General features: G+C 41.9%; 1 protein-coding gene across 1 annotated transcript in view; it reads right to left on the bottom strand.

The window, feature by feature from the left end:
* Window positions 1–844: 844 nt before the first annotated feature.
* SDC2 (syndecan 2) overlaps window positions 845–14,191 on the bottom strand; it is a 60,588-nt gene continuing 47,241 nt past the window's right edge. Inside the window, exons 2-5 of the mRNA XM_086609481.1 lie at window positions 12,267–12,378; window positions 3,290–3,423; window positions 2,347–2,482; window positions 845–1,008 (exon numbers count right to left, since the gene is read on the bottom strand). Coding sequence (XP_086465607.1) covers window positions 845–1,008; window positions 2,347–2,482; window positions 3,290–3,423; window positions 12,267–12,378 — 546 coding nt within the window. The remainder of the gene's footprint in view (window positions 1,009–2,346; window positions 2,483–3,289; window positions 3,424–12,266; window positions 12,379–14,191) is intronic.

The following is a 14,191-nucleotide window of genomic DNA, read 5'->3' as shown; positions in this document are numbered from 1 at the left end:
GACGTTTACAACTTAAATGCATTTTTAAAGAACAAAAATTTAAACCCCTACGTGTACCTTCAAATTGCAAATAATTAACAAATACAGTGGCCATAGAAATCTGCAGCAACTTCTCAAAATACTGTTAGAGTCTTTGGGTTTGCTTAGGTTTGTCAGTAGCTTACTCCAAATCTTCCTTACAGGAGATTTGTTTAGTAAGAATATGACTATACAGTTTGTAGTAATAATCCAATTTTACACATTAATTTGCTGTTACAAATCTCACTGAAGCTACAGGTATGCTGAGAAACAATGCAAAGTGTAAAATTGATATTCTGACACTTAAATTTATACAAAGTGGAGGTTAAAGTTTACATAGCTGAAAAATTACATTTACACTAAAAGTTACTGTTATCTGAATTTATCTGAAGACAAATTGCACCATGACAACTACAAAAAGGCATTTTTTGGAAACAGATAAATTAAAGAAATAAAAACTAACTTGTAAGGTCAATCTGAGACATGCCGACAAAAATTAAACAACTTTCATTGAACCATAGGATAAAACAATCATTTTCATTATTTTATATTTATGCATAAAGTTTTAAAAATGATTCAGTGAACATCAATGGTTTTATAAAATAATGCTTTGCCACTGTTATTCACAGAACACTGCAAATGTTAAGTTTTAATTTTACATTTTTAAAGGAATACATGAAAAGTTTTAAATACAATGGGATTTTATCATAAAGGTGCCGTAATGGCTCTTTAATGAAAAAAAAAAAAAAAATCTTCATTATTCTATGCAAAAGCTTTATTTAAAAAAGTTCAGTGATCTCACAAATAGAGACACTAAATAGGAATTTTATGCATAAAACTCCTTAGTAGGTGCCTTTTGATAGGCAGCACAGGATGGTTTACGTTCACCAAGGTCGTAACTGCCTTCATCCTTCTTTCTCATGCGATATACCAGCAGCAGGATAAGGAAGATTGCGAAAAGAAAACCGATAACTCCACCAGCAATAACAGCTGTAATCAAAGAAACAGAGATTCACATATGCCGGAAAAACAAGTTTAGCATGATGTTTCTTTTTCATCTCACACAATGAGTTTGCCATTGCTTTCAAATTACAGAAAAGAGCTCCCATTATGCAACTGTCCTGATTATTAGAATCCTGAAATACAGTCTTAGAAAGCCTGCGTCTGTTTATGAAGGCAATAATTTTAAATGGAAGGACATTTCACCTACAACTGAGTGATCCAACAACCACAGTCCTAAAAAAATTATTAAAAATTTTCCAAAACCTCAGGTAAAAAAGCCACCCATACTGCCAGAGCATAAAATTGTCTTCATTTATAATAATAAAATTTAAGTTTCTTTCAAACTCATTTTTCAACAGTTAACATTGTCAGCCTTAAAAGAACTGTTCTGTTACAGTAGCTAAGAAGTGGGTTTTCCTTTTTCTCCATCAGTTTTCACTCTGACGCTAGACTAAAACGAATTTCCTATTGATGGGTAATAGGAAAGAACATTTCATGCAGCTGTAGGAACAGAGGCATTACATTCACCATGCACTTGCAAGTGTGTAGAAGGTATCAACTCCAATTAGACTTCAAGAGTAAACCCACATGCTTCCACTTGATGTGGATGTTAAGGCTATTTCACATTTTGGAGCTTAGAGGAAGATGTGGTCCAAAACTGTGTGATCTTCATGGCTCTCAACGCCCCCTCTGAGGGCATGGGAGAAAAGTATTCCTGTAAACGTTGTTCTTATGGCAAAAAAACTCCCAAGTGAAAACATTAGTGGCCAGCCTGTGCCTCCTTGTGTTATGCACAGAAACAGACCCTCTGTATCCTAAGGACAGCACTCATCCATCCCTCTACATCCAGCCATCCACCAACCCCTGCCATTCGCTCCTCCCAGGCAAGGTCCATCTGCACCAGATGGACCAGAAAGTGATGTGCTCTTGGGAGTGTGGGTGAGAAACACGTTTCTGCACCACAAACATCAATCTGAATCGCAACTCCCTTTCTGAGCTGCAGAAGCTCCAGATATTCAGCAGGCAGTATTCAACTTGTGGGCGTCAAATCAAGTAGCAACACACTTTGCTATTAAATAACTTCAGAAGATGTCCTTCTCATTCTCACCAAATCAACCACTCGGTACCCACTATGAATGCGTTTAAGAATCCACCAAAAAACCCACAACTGTTGAATTTGCACTATTTTCATAGAATTTCATAGAATTTCTAGGTTGGAAAAGACCTTAGAGATCATCCAGTCCAACCGCCCCTAATCTTGATATGGATCCCCTCTGTTTTCTGTGGTATTTCTGGTGAGATAGCCCTCGGCAAACGCCACCTCACCTGCCAGAACTTCTGTTCTCTGGAAGAGGTTTTCTGAATGCTTCTCAGTGAACACGTCGGTGTCATCCCCTGGCTCATCACTCTTTTTCTTGGCATTCGTCTCTGACCTTTCCTCTTTATCGATTTCTTCAGGTGACTGTGGCACAAAAAGGAGAACAGAGCATCGCTTACTGACAGGGCACACCACAAGTCAACACGGTCACCGCCCGGCATGGGCAGCCACAAAGCTATGGCTCCAGGTGCATACTCCACAATACCCACAAACACAACACGTGAACCTTTTTAACCCAGAAAGCTGTGCGAGACATTGTAGCTGGATCTATTCATCGTCATGATGTCAGAATGAGAAACAATATCCACAAGTTTAAAACTCCCAAAAGTATATTTAGCAAACAACTGTTAAATATTGCCTGTGTTTATCAGTATAATGGCCTCTGAATGAAATAACAATTCTGAAATTAACACACCAGGCACGCTATATGCAGAATGCCTTTGAGGGTAACTTTGACAATATTACCTATGGTGGTAGAAGGAAATACTGAAATACTAAATGGAAGCTGCCAAGTGTTCAAACTACAGTCAAACCACACAACATTCTCCTTTGAGAAGGGAAGTTTCATGTAGAATTTTTGAATAACTCTTCGAGAGACGTAAAAAAGGTACAGCTCAGACTCAAAAGTATCACATGAGAAACTGTCTTGTGTATTATGAGAAATTCTTTTTAGCATCTCTCTTTTCTTTCATGTGAAATCCAGACGTCTCTGCACAGACTTTGTAGTAGGAATGAAACTGAGCACCTCTGTATTCCTATAACAGGCTGCAGTAACATCGAATAAAGCTTGTGGGGGCTTTTTAATTGACATAAATCAAACAAAGTTAACATGAAGCCACCAATGGGGTTCAGCAGAACCATTGTAAATGGTGTTGCTCTCCAGCCACGCACCTTTGTTTGTGCAGGCACCTTGGTCTGCATTTTCACTGTGGTGGTCTCAGCCCTAGATGCATCACTAGTTGTCGGTAACTTTGGAAGTGTTCTGGATGTTGTTATCGCTGCACTATCCTCATCTTCTTCGGCACCTGGAGACAAAGATGGTGACATTTCATTGACCTGTGAAATTCTTCCAGACCAATTATATTTTTTATTATAACATTGAGGTAGGGGTGTTTGCACAGCCCGCCTTTGGCAAATGGCCTAGATGACAATGCCTGCTAAGATAAAGATATGAGTGCAGAGTGCCCCAAACTGTCAGGGGGATATTTGCCCCAAGTGATCCCATGAACGAGGAAAGGGGGACCATCAGCCGTACTAAGCAGTAACCAGGAAATCACCATGATATTTTTGAAACAGAAGGAACCAGCCTGAAAAGAAGTATGAAAAACCCATAAACACTTGTAACAGGGGGGACAGACTGTGGGGTGGAAGTGGCAGCTGTCAGGGCTGGTGTGACCCTGTCTGACACGGCCCCACAGCACTGGGGGCTCTGCCGGGGCTTGGCAGTGCCGCCGCCCACCCCGTGAGCGCCCTCAGCAGCCACCTCCAGCTCTCCCACAGCCACCATGAGGGCACCCCTGGAACCCACACCCTGAGGGTGCAGAGTCACCTCCTGGGGGTGGCAGGAGATGGTGAGGACTCAGGATCACATGGGGCTGGGGGCATCCACATCTCCCACAGCAGGGGTGTGCAGCACAGGGTCCTGCACACCCAGAGGAGAGGAGCTTGCACACCCCACACCTGCGAGAAGGATGTGTCTGTGTCTGCAGAAGTATTTGCATGCCTGCGGCACATGCTGGGATTGGTTACAAAAGGGAGTTTGGAAATTTGTAGTTGCATGTTACCATTTTGTAAGAGGTTAGTATTGTGTTTATCTGTTGCGTTGCTGATATTGAGCCCAAAAATATAGTTCAATGATTGCCAGTTAATTGCATATCATAAATAAATCAATCAATAAACTTCTTTATCCTGACTCGACTTAAACCATAAGAACTGAATAGTTTTTCCCTGTAACACACTCCTTTAACAAGATCTCTTCTCTACAGCAAATCTGTTAAACCCTCAAACATAAAAACCCAAGCAGTTCCTATCTACAGGAAGATTGCTATTACTTTATGTTTCAGTCACTAGGAATTCACAGGTTTTTAAACTCCACATAATTCAGAAGCCTTTTTCTTCGTCATAAAGAGGACAGAAAACTATCTAAAGATGACCTTACATTTAATTTCCTTCACATTCAAAGCCCTGCTGGAGTATGAAGGCTCCTTTAGAATAAGATAATGGATATGTCTAATAAATATCCTTTAGTGATACTGGACGGAAGAAGACACAGACAAGAGACTAAATTATTGCAAGATCTGAAAGAGGAAAAGAATCAGCCTCTTCTTGGACCACTCCTTAGGAATCTCAATGTGTTCTGCTCATTACAGACACCAGTTACCCAAGTAACTATTGGGTAATAAATCCAGCAAATGTGCATAAAAGTAATTCCTAACAAATAAAAATATATCCTCTTACAACAGAAAAGTATGACTCATTCATTCCAAACTGACTTTTTATCTCATTTTTGTAGAGAAAGAAAACAGGATGAAAAAAAGAGAGCGATAACGAAGTTTTGAACTCACAATCAGGAATTATATACATTTGGCATTGCAAGGAAGGGCGTTAACAAGACAATAACTAAAATAGCTTCTGTACTGTAGAAAAGAGAACTTGGAATCATTTAAAAAAGTACTCCATTAAAGCTACTGGCACGGAATAACACTGAAAAAACCTTCACAGATACCAAAATTGCAATGCAACCTCCAGAATAAAGACCTCACAACAAGAATCAGGTATTTTCCTGAAACGCTACTCAAAGATCAAAAAAACAACATCCTGCTTCAAAACAAAGGTGAGGAAAGGCGTTCAACAGGAAAATTTTTCTGGCTTTGCCTCAAGAGCTTTCTTTGAGAAATAAGCGCCCAATGGATAGCTCAGCCTGCTTTACCTTCCAAAGTTCCTCCAAATTACACAAGACTTTCACAGTCAAGGAAATTAAAATTGATTATCAGATTAGAGATCTGATAAAACACACTTTCAGAGTACAGAACTTTATTTTCTTCTTTTTTGAAATGATGAATCCCACTTAATCACAACTGCTCCCCCAAATCCCTAAATGTCATTTTCGCTTTAGGCCATAGTTGTGTCTGCCAGATAAAATGGTGAGTGTTACAGGTCAGAACCTCTCTAGCTATGGAGGATGCAGATCTCTGGTCTCTCAACAAATGGCTGACTAATCTAACTTCTGGACTAGTCACTAGATTTGCACCAAAGGTACCCAACTCCTCTTCTGTACGGCCTCAGGGGAATCCTGACAACCCCGAAAACATCAAGGCACCTATTGTTTAGGCTTGACTCAGGTACTGGCTCAGACACATCCCTATGGTTCCTGCTTTCTAATTAGGTTTATCTAGACAGGTCTCTGCTTGGCATGGAGTAGGTCTAAACAAGGGGAAGGCATTTCCTTTGCTAAGCTGACAGTAGTATTCTCTGAATTACCTATAAATAAGACTGTGGGATGAAAAAACCTCTCTAATGCTCTCCAGAACACAGCAATAGCATTTTACATAGTATCGTGTTTCCCAAAAGGAAAAAAAAAAAAAAAAAAAAAAAGAGAACCACCCCTCTCCCTGAATCCAAACAGAAATGGAAAGAAAAAACCTACAGAGTGTCATGAGCATAACTTCCAGCTAGGTTGTTAAGAGGAATACTGTGAAATGGTTGGAGTATAAGAGCTTGTTTGTTCCTCTTGAAAATACCACTCTTAGAAGGTTTCTGGATTTGGCCAGGTTGGGTGACAGTGCTGGGCATTAACTGCCTTGAGTCCCTCTACAAGTAGATACTGCCCTCTTAGTGAGGGCACTGAAAAAAACCTGTACTAATTAAAAACATAGCTACCTCTGCAGTAAAGAGCTGAGAGCTCTCGACCATCACAAACCATCTTTTATCCACTGCAACTTCTTCAAGATGCCCAACTGCTGTCCTCATAGTGGTCAAAACAGCTCTAAATTGTGCTGTGGTACTGGAAATATCTAATACAGCCCTCAGTGATGTGTCTATTAGCTGCCCCTTGGGTGATGGGAATGCAAATGCTCTTTCACACTCTTGGTGCTTGAGGAAACTTGTCAGGAAATCAAGACTGTGATTGTGCCAGCTTAAATTATTGTATTCTACAAAAAGTCCACAGTAGTTAGCACTCTTACTTGCAAAGCAGCCAGCAATTAACTCTTCCTACCAAACAAATTAAATCATTTCACCCTATCTTTTGGCATCATGTTTGTTTGCTGTTGCACATCACACTCTGGGAGCACTACCACCACAAGCAGACTTGTCACAAGGTGCGCACACACATACCCACCTCTATCATCAATGTGACACATTTTTAGTTGACTTATCTCACCCATATTCACATGAAGAGTCCTCAATGCAACCCTTAATCAACATAGTGTTAGGCAACCAGAGATGACACTGTAAATATAATACTAGTGCCCTATCAGGGAACTGCAGCTGAAATAAATGGGGACAGTGCAAGGATGTCATGTCTCTGATAACTTCACATGAGGAGGGAAAAGAACCCTATGAAATTTGAAAAAAGAAAAAGAGGAAGAGTCCTCACTATACTGAAGTATAAGATTCTGTCCAGCACAACAAAAACACATTTTCAAACAATATCACAGAAAGTTTTTACATTCAAGGACCTGGAGAACCAGCCAGTGAGTATCATGAAGCATGCTTGTAGCAGTGGACAGAAGAAGCTCTTGTTCCAAGCTAATCTGAAAGGCACTTATGAGTGGGACCCTAGGAAATGGAAAATGAATACTTGCTGTGTTGCCTGTACCACGGGAGGGGAAGCACATCTGGAGAGGGTGTGAAACCCCACCTGGAACGCCTGCTGGGCACACTGTCACCAGGGCCAGGAGCATCCAGCGGCGGCCATGGCCCCCGTGCTGCCTGCTCATCAGCACCTGGGAGAGCGCCCGTGCTTCCCCTCCAGAACCATGGCCCCCCGGCCACGCCACCACCTCACCCAGCCCCATGCTAGGCGGCCAACGGACTCCTAAACTGCCTTCCGGCCTTGGAGCGTACCTTCAGCTTCCCATTAGGTCAAGTGCCAAAGCAGATCTGCTCTTGCATTTCTTGGAGGAGCTCCAACCCTGCCACCGTAACTTTCCTCCAAAAACAGTCCCCAGTCACAATATCAGTCTAGACCTAGTCCAGCCTGGACTAATCTTCTCAATTTCAGCTGCTATTGACTGGGAAATATTAGGTTGGGGAAGAGAAGATGAAGGAAAAATCTGCGTGAGATTCTGATATATACATACGTGTTTACCAGGAGTAACTTAAGAGAAGACACAAAGAACCAGACAGACAGTTTTGCAAAGAACTTGTAGATAAATCTAATAGAGATGGCACCTTTCCTTAACACAAGGGTAGTCAGGCTGCTTAGCAGCTAATTCCAGGTACCTGCAAGACCAAGGCTCAGCTGAGATCTTTTATGCCAGAGAAAAAAAGCAACAGTAGTTAAAAAAGCATTTGAAGTTGTATATAGGCAGGAAAACTATTTTTACTTTTATATTATGCTATATAAAAACTAAAAAGAATGACAAACTGAGGCCTCTCCTTAGAGATGGAGACTGCAAGAAGGAAACAATGGACTAATGAATTCACTACGGACTATCTGCTGTTGATACAGGACAATCAGGAAGCAGGCATGGCTCCTTTGCATGCTTTGGCAACTATTGACCAATGGATTCAGACTGAATCATAGAATCGTAGAATCATAGAATGGTTAGGGTTGGAAGGGACCTTAAAGATCATCTAGTTCCAAGCCCCCTGCCATGGGCAGGGAAACCCTCCACTACACCAGGTTGCCCAAAGCCTCATCCAACCTGGCCTTCAACACTTCCACGGATGGGGCATCTATAACTTCTCTGGGCAACCTGTTCCAGTACCTCACCACCCTCTGAGTGAAAAATTTCTTCCTTATATCTAATCGAAATCTGCCCTCTTTCAATTTAAAGCCATTGCCCCTTGTCCTATCACTACACGCCCTTGTAAAAAGTCCCTCTCCAGCTTTCCTGTAGGCCCCCTTTAAGTACTGGGAGGCTGCTATAAGATCACCCCAGAGCCTTCTCTTCTTCAGGCTGAACAGCCTCAACTCTCTCAGCCTGTCTTCATAGCAGAGGTGTTCCAGCCCTCAGATCATCTTCGTGGCCCTCCTCTGGACCCGCTCCGACAGCTCCATGTCCTTCTTGTGCTGGGGACTCCAGAGCTGAACGCATTATTCTAGGTGGGCTCTCACGAGAGCAGAGTAGAGGGGCAGAATCACCTCCCTTGACCTGCTGGCCACGCTTCTTTTGATGCAGCCCAGAATATGGTTGGCTTTCTGGGCTGCCAGCGCACATTGCTGGCTCATGTTGAGCTTCTCATCCACCAGCACTCCCAAGTCTTTTTCCTCAGGGCTGCTCTCAATCCATTCTCCGCCCAGCCTGTACTTGTGCTTGGGATTGCCCCGACCCATGTGCAGGACCTTGCACTTGGCCTTGTTGAACTTCATGAGGTTCTCACAGGCCCACCTCTCCAGCCTGTCGAGGTCCCTCTGGATGGCATCCCTTCCCTCCAGCATGTCCACAATACCACACAACTTGGTGTCATCTGCAAACTTGCTGTGGGTGCACTCGATCCCACTGTCCAAGTCACCAACAAAGATGTTAAATAGCACTGGCCCAGCACTGACCCCTGAGGAACACCACTCATCACTGGCCTCCACTTGGACATTGAACCATTGACCACAACTCTTTGAGTGCGACCATCCAGCCAATTCCTTATCCAGCAAGTGGTCCATCCATCAAAACCACATCTTTCCAGTTTAGAGACAAGGATGTTGTGTGGGACAATATCAAATGCTTTGGATAAGTCCAGGTAGACGATGTCAGTTGCTCTTCCCCTATCCATCAGTGCCGTAACCTCATCATAGAAGGCCACCAAATTAGTCAGGCAGGATTTACCCCTAGTGAAGCCATGTTGGCTGTCACCAATCACCTCCTTATTTTCTATGTGCCTTAGCATAGTCACCAGGAGGATCTGCTCCATGATCTTGCTGGGCACAGAGGTGAGACTGACTGGCCTGTAGTTCCCTGGGTCTTCTTTTTTCCCCTTTTTAAAGATGGGGGCTATGTTTCCCCTTTTCCAGTCATTGGGAACTTCACCAGATTGCCACAACTTCTGAAATATGATGGATAGTGGCTTAGCAACTTCATCTGCCAGTTCCCTCAGGACCCGCGGATGCACCTCATCAGGTCCCATGGATTTGTCCACCTTCAGGTTCTTTAGATGGTCTCGAATCTGATCTTCTCCTACAGTGGGCAGTTCTACATTCTCACAGTCCCTGCCTTTGCCTTCTGTGGCTTGGGCTGTGCAGCTGGAGCTCTTGCCAGTGAAGACTGAGGCAAAGAAGTCATTGAGAACCTCAGCCTTCTCCATATCCCAGGTAGCCAGGTCCCCCGTTTCCTTCCAGAGAGGGCCTACATTTTCCCTAGATCTCTTTTTATCACTGACATATATATAGAAGTTTTTCTTGTTGCCCTTGATGTCCCTGGCCAGATTTAACTCTATCAGGGCTTTAGCTTTCCTATCTCTGGTTGCTTGGACGATTGCTCTGTATTCTTCCCAGGCTACCTGTCCTTGCTTCCACCCTCTATAGGCCTTCTTTTTGTGCCCGAGTTGGTCCAGGAGCTCCTTGTTCATCCACGCAGGCCTCCTGGTGTTCCTATCTGACTTTCTCTTTGTTGGGATGCACCGCTCCTGAGCTTGGAGGAGATGATCCTTGAATATTAACCAGCTTGGAACACTTGGGCAAACACACAACAGGAGCTGAATGTACATGAAGACTAAAGAGGCTATGAAAGGAAATAAAAGAAAGAAAGCAGAACGCTATCTCCTCTTTTTTTCCACACAAAAATCCCTCAGACAATTTCTAGTTTGAAATATGTCAGGCTTACAGTGACATTTGTCCATGTTAATGCTGCTTGCAGACCTGCAAGGGCATTAATGGTGGTGCTGACAATTCCTGTTTATCTCCACAGGCCTGGTGGCAGCTAACAATTTTCATACCAAGGAAAGGAGTCAGCATGTTGTCATCTTGGATCTGTTTGCTTGGAGTGGAATTTCATAGCAAGAAAACCACTCTTGAGTGGGAAGGCTCTTCCTGCTAGGAACACTACATCACTGAGTATCAAATAGAGAAAGACATATTCAACACAATATGAGCAAAATTGATCATTGGTACATCTCCAGGACACTTTCTACTTCATAAAATGGAGATAGCAGTAAGTACAGAATAAGCAGGGTGGGGGAGGATGCAGTCTAGATGTAGTTTCTGTCCTTCTGGCTCCACTTTTACCACTGAGATGAGTTAATAAAATCTGAAGCCAGTTCTTGTATAGTCCTTCCCACTTCAAAAGCAGGGCTGCATTTTGAATCGTCCATACTAGAAACAGCCAGACTCCATAAAGAGATGAAATCAAATCAAACCAGACCTTTTTCCGTACTGCTACTTTTTGTCAACGTATCTCTTTTCCTGAAGCTTACAAAGTCACCTGAAGACATGACAGAATGGGATGCTGACTGAAAGGGCAATTTTCTCAGAGGTGAGAAATTTCCTTAGACAGTCCTGGGAACTAGATGAAATCACTGACTTGAGATTGAGTGGTCGTTTTTGTTCGTTTTTTTTTTTTTTCAAATGAAGTTAAATTTGCCCTCAAAGAAGCCTACAGCAAGGAGGTCTGATTAAGCCTCTGATCACATCAGAACATCAAATTCCCCCTACAGAGGACACTCAAAATACACAGTATTACCTAGGTGCCAATGACTGATGGGCCTGAATTTGCCTGGAAGCACAATCATATCTCTGCAGACTTCATTTTAACATATCTTTGAAACTCCAAAAGAAAGGAAAAACAAAAAACCATCCAAAAAAATCTCAACTGTGGCTCACAAGAGTAACAAAGACAAGATGTTAAAGGAAGGGCTCACCCTTTAAAAATTCACAAATATATATAAACATCAAAAGACAGACTACAAAAAGTGCAATAACAAACAAATAAGTAACACACTTGAAAAATAAATGGGATTTCCACAATAGCTCAGCAAATGCTCACAACAATAAGGAAATTTCTCTTCCAGAACTACCGTAAAATCCTGCGCTTAACTTATAATGGCTAGAGCCTCCCAGCTAGTCGAGAAGACACTCCACAAAGAGGCTTTCTAAGAGAAATGATTAATGAGGTTTCACTGACAGTTTTTTGAAAAATGATGAGCTAGCTACATGCCTCTAATGAGTGTTTAAGTCTTAGAACTCAGTGTGTTATGTTTATGAATTTCTTTATTCGCTATATGGATGTAATTTCCTCAGAGAAAACTGTCATGTTTTTGGCAGTATCTAGACTTCCAAGTTTAAAAGAACAACAACAAAAAAGAAGTGGACACCATGTTTACGTCAACCTCAATGCATATGAGAGAAAACAAGTTTGCTGCTGCTATGTTTTCTTACAGACTACTAAATTAGCATTATGCTACGGGAGAACTAAGCCTTCTCTAATCCTTATTTCTAAACTCCAGAGGGATCTACACAGAAACCAGAGGGACGGCAGAGAGAAAATAATGCAGTGAAATGATGCAACTAAGGAGTAAGAGAAAAGAGCAGAAAGTTAATATTTAAAACCCATCCCGCAGGGATGCTCAGTGCTCTGTAAACAGAGAGCCAGCGCTCATGGTACTCACTGAAAGTATCATCTCCAGCTTATGAAGGAAAACTGCACAGCTTTTCCTCAAATAATTGCATTACTTCATATACTTTTTAAAATCAAATTATGACATGTTGTCTCACCTGAACCTGACCCAGAAGAATAATCATCATCATCAATTGGATAGACGCCTGATGCTTCTTCAACAGAGCTGTTGTCAAGGTATAAATCTTTATCAGAGGTCAAATCTGCTCTCTGGAAAACAGATAAGAGGGAATGGTTAAAAAGATAACAGCTCTCCAGCATAGTGGTCTCTTAATCTTCACTCCTATTTCCCAAGCGATGATGGCACACTGAACAGTTTACACTTTCGGTTTATGCAACGCATTTGTCTAAGATGTTAAAGAAATTTGTAAAATTATAGTATAAAAAAAAATCCAAGGCTGCACAATGCAAACTAAGAAACCACCCAATCTTTAGGAAGCAAGCCCCCTTCAAATCACACTTCATCTCATTAAATGCATGAATGAATAAATAGGATTTGCAATATACTCTGCAGAGCTTCTGTAACAAGAAAGAAGTAAATCCCAGGATTGACTTCCTCTGTCAAGATCTCGAATATACAAATCTATAGGCAGTCACATAAAGCCTGTCATTTGACCTCAAATGAGAAGCAAAGAGAGCACACACCAAAAACCATCTCAGAGGTATATCAAGCCAAACCTCATGAAACTCTTTACAAGTTAGAACAAACAACTGGGACTATAGAATACAAACGTTTCCAAGACAGTCCTCTTGATTAAGGATTATGACATTTCCAGCTGGATCAGACAGCGTGTCTCCAAAATTCTGGTCAGGCAAGATACTCCAATTCCTAAATGAATGGCTCCCATAAGGAAGTTTGTGCTCAGTTGAGAAAGTGCAGGCCATGTATCTCTGATGACTGAGAAGGCACCTGCCGCTATGACTACTATTACTTTTACCAGCATTTCTGTGAACACCAGTTTGCAACAACTTGTTGAAAAAAGTATGACAGTTGCAAATGGAGTTTTAAGACAAACAGCCAAATACCAAAATGCTATACCAAAATGCATCTGTTCTGTATCTCATTTAAGCACCCAAACCTGCTGCTCTGAGTCCCAAGGGTTTTCATCTTACTTTTTACTATGTGGCATTGATTGTCCATTTTATCCCATCCAGCATTCACTGTAGCTTTCCTAAAGGAGTATCAACTTTGGAAGGGGAAACCCCTGTATGCAAAGACCCACATCTGACTTTCCATGGTAATTTTTTTCCCAGAGGTCTAAAAAATATTGTTGAAGACGTTTGTGACTTTTTTTTTTTAAAGGAGATTTTTGGCAATGGATTCCTGTTCTAAGCTTTTTCACGGCAGAAAACTGGTCTTCAGTTTGATCTACAATAAAAAATGATTCTTTACGGAAAGCAGAAAGGCCATCCTGATTTTTAGAGTATTTCAGAGTAAAGACTTTTGCACTGGAGGTACCTAACACTTCTTTGAACATCTCTGAACTAAAACAGTGTTACCTTGTTTTTCTTTTACAGAGGAAAAGAAAAACAACATGACACTTGGTCAAAGTCTACTCTTGCTACAGCAGCCTTTACCTGTGGGATATGTGGGAGAAAAAAAGCCTTGGTTTTAAGATAGGTTTACAAAAAGGCCTGCTCTCATCTGCTGCTGCTAGTTCACATGGTCTCCCTGGAGCTGGCTGCAGTCCAAAGCAGAAATTCAAGACGATGCCTGGTCACCATTGAATGACTTAATTCCTTTAAAAGATGTCTCCAAAGGAAGGCCTGAAGTACCTCGGTAGGTGTATAGGTAGTATTGTAATTAAGACGCAGCTGAGACTGTTTCCGTATAGGAAGACAACTCCCTGTCATGGGACAAATATCCTGCTGTTGATCAGGCTGCCACAATGGACCAAGCCACTTCACCCCATTTTACTTCCAGCCACAATCATGGTGCAAAACAGCTCACTCGTCAGTACCAGGCAGGAAAAACCCAAAACATATTTAAAAGGAAATGCAGGTGGCTGACCATGAGTATAGA

The sequence above is a fragment of the Tauraco erythrolophus genome, chromosome 3 (genome assembly GCF_009769465.1).
Source record: "Tauraco erythrolophus isolate bTauEry1 chromosome 3, bTauEry1.pri, whole genome shotgun sequence".
NCBI lineage: Eukaryota > Metazoa > Chordata > Aves > Musophagiformes > Musophagidae > Tauraco > Tauraco erythrolophus.
The sequence above is the reverse complement of the archived record's forward strand: the minus strand, read 5'-3'. Positions and strand labels throughout refer to the sequence as shown.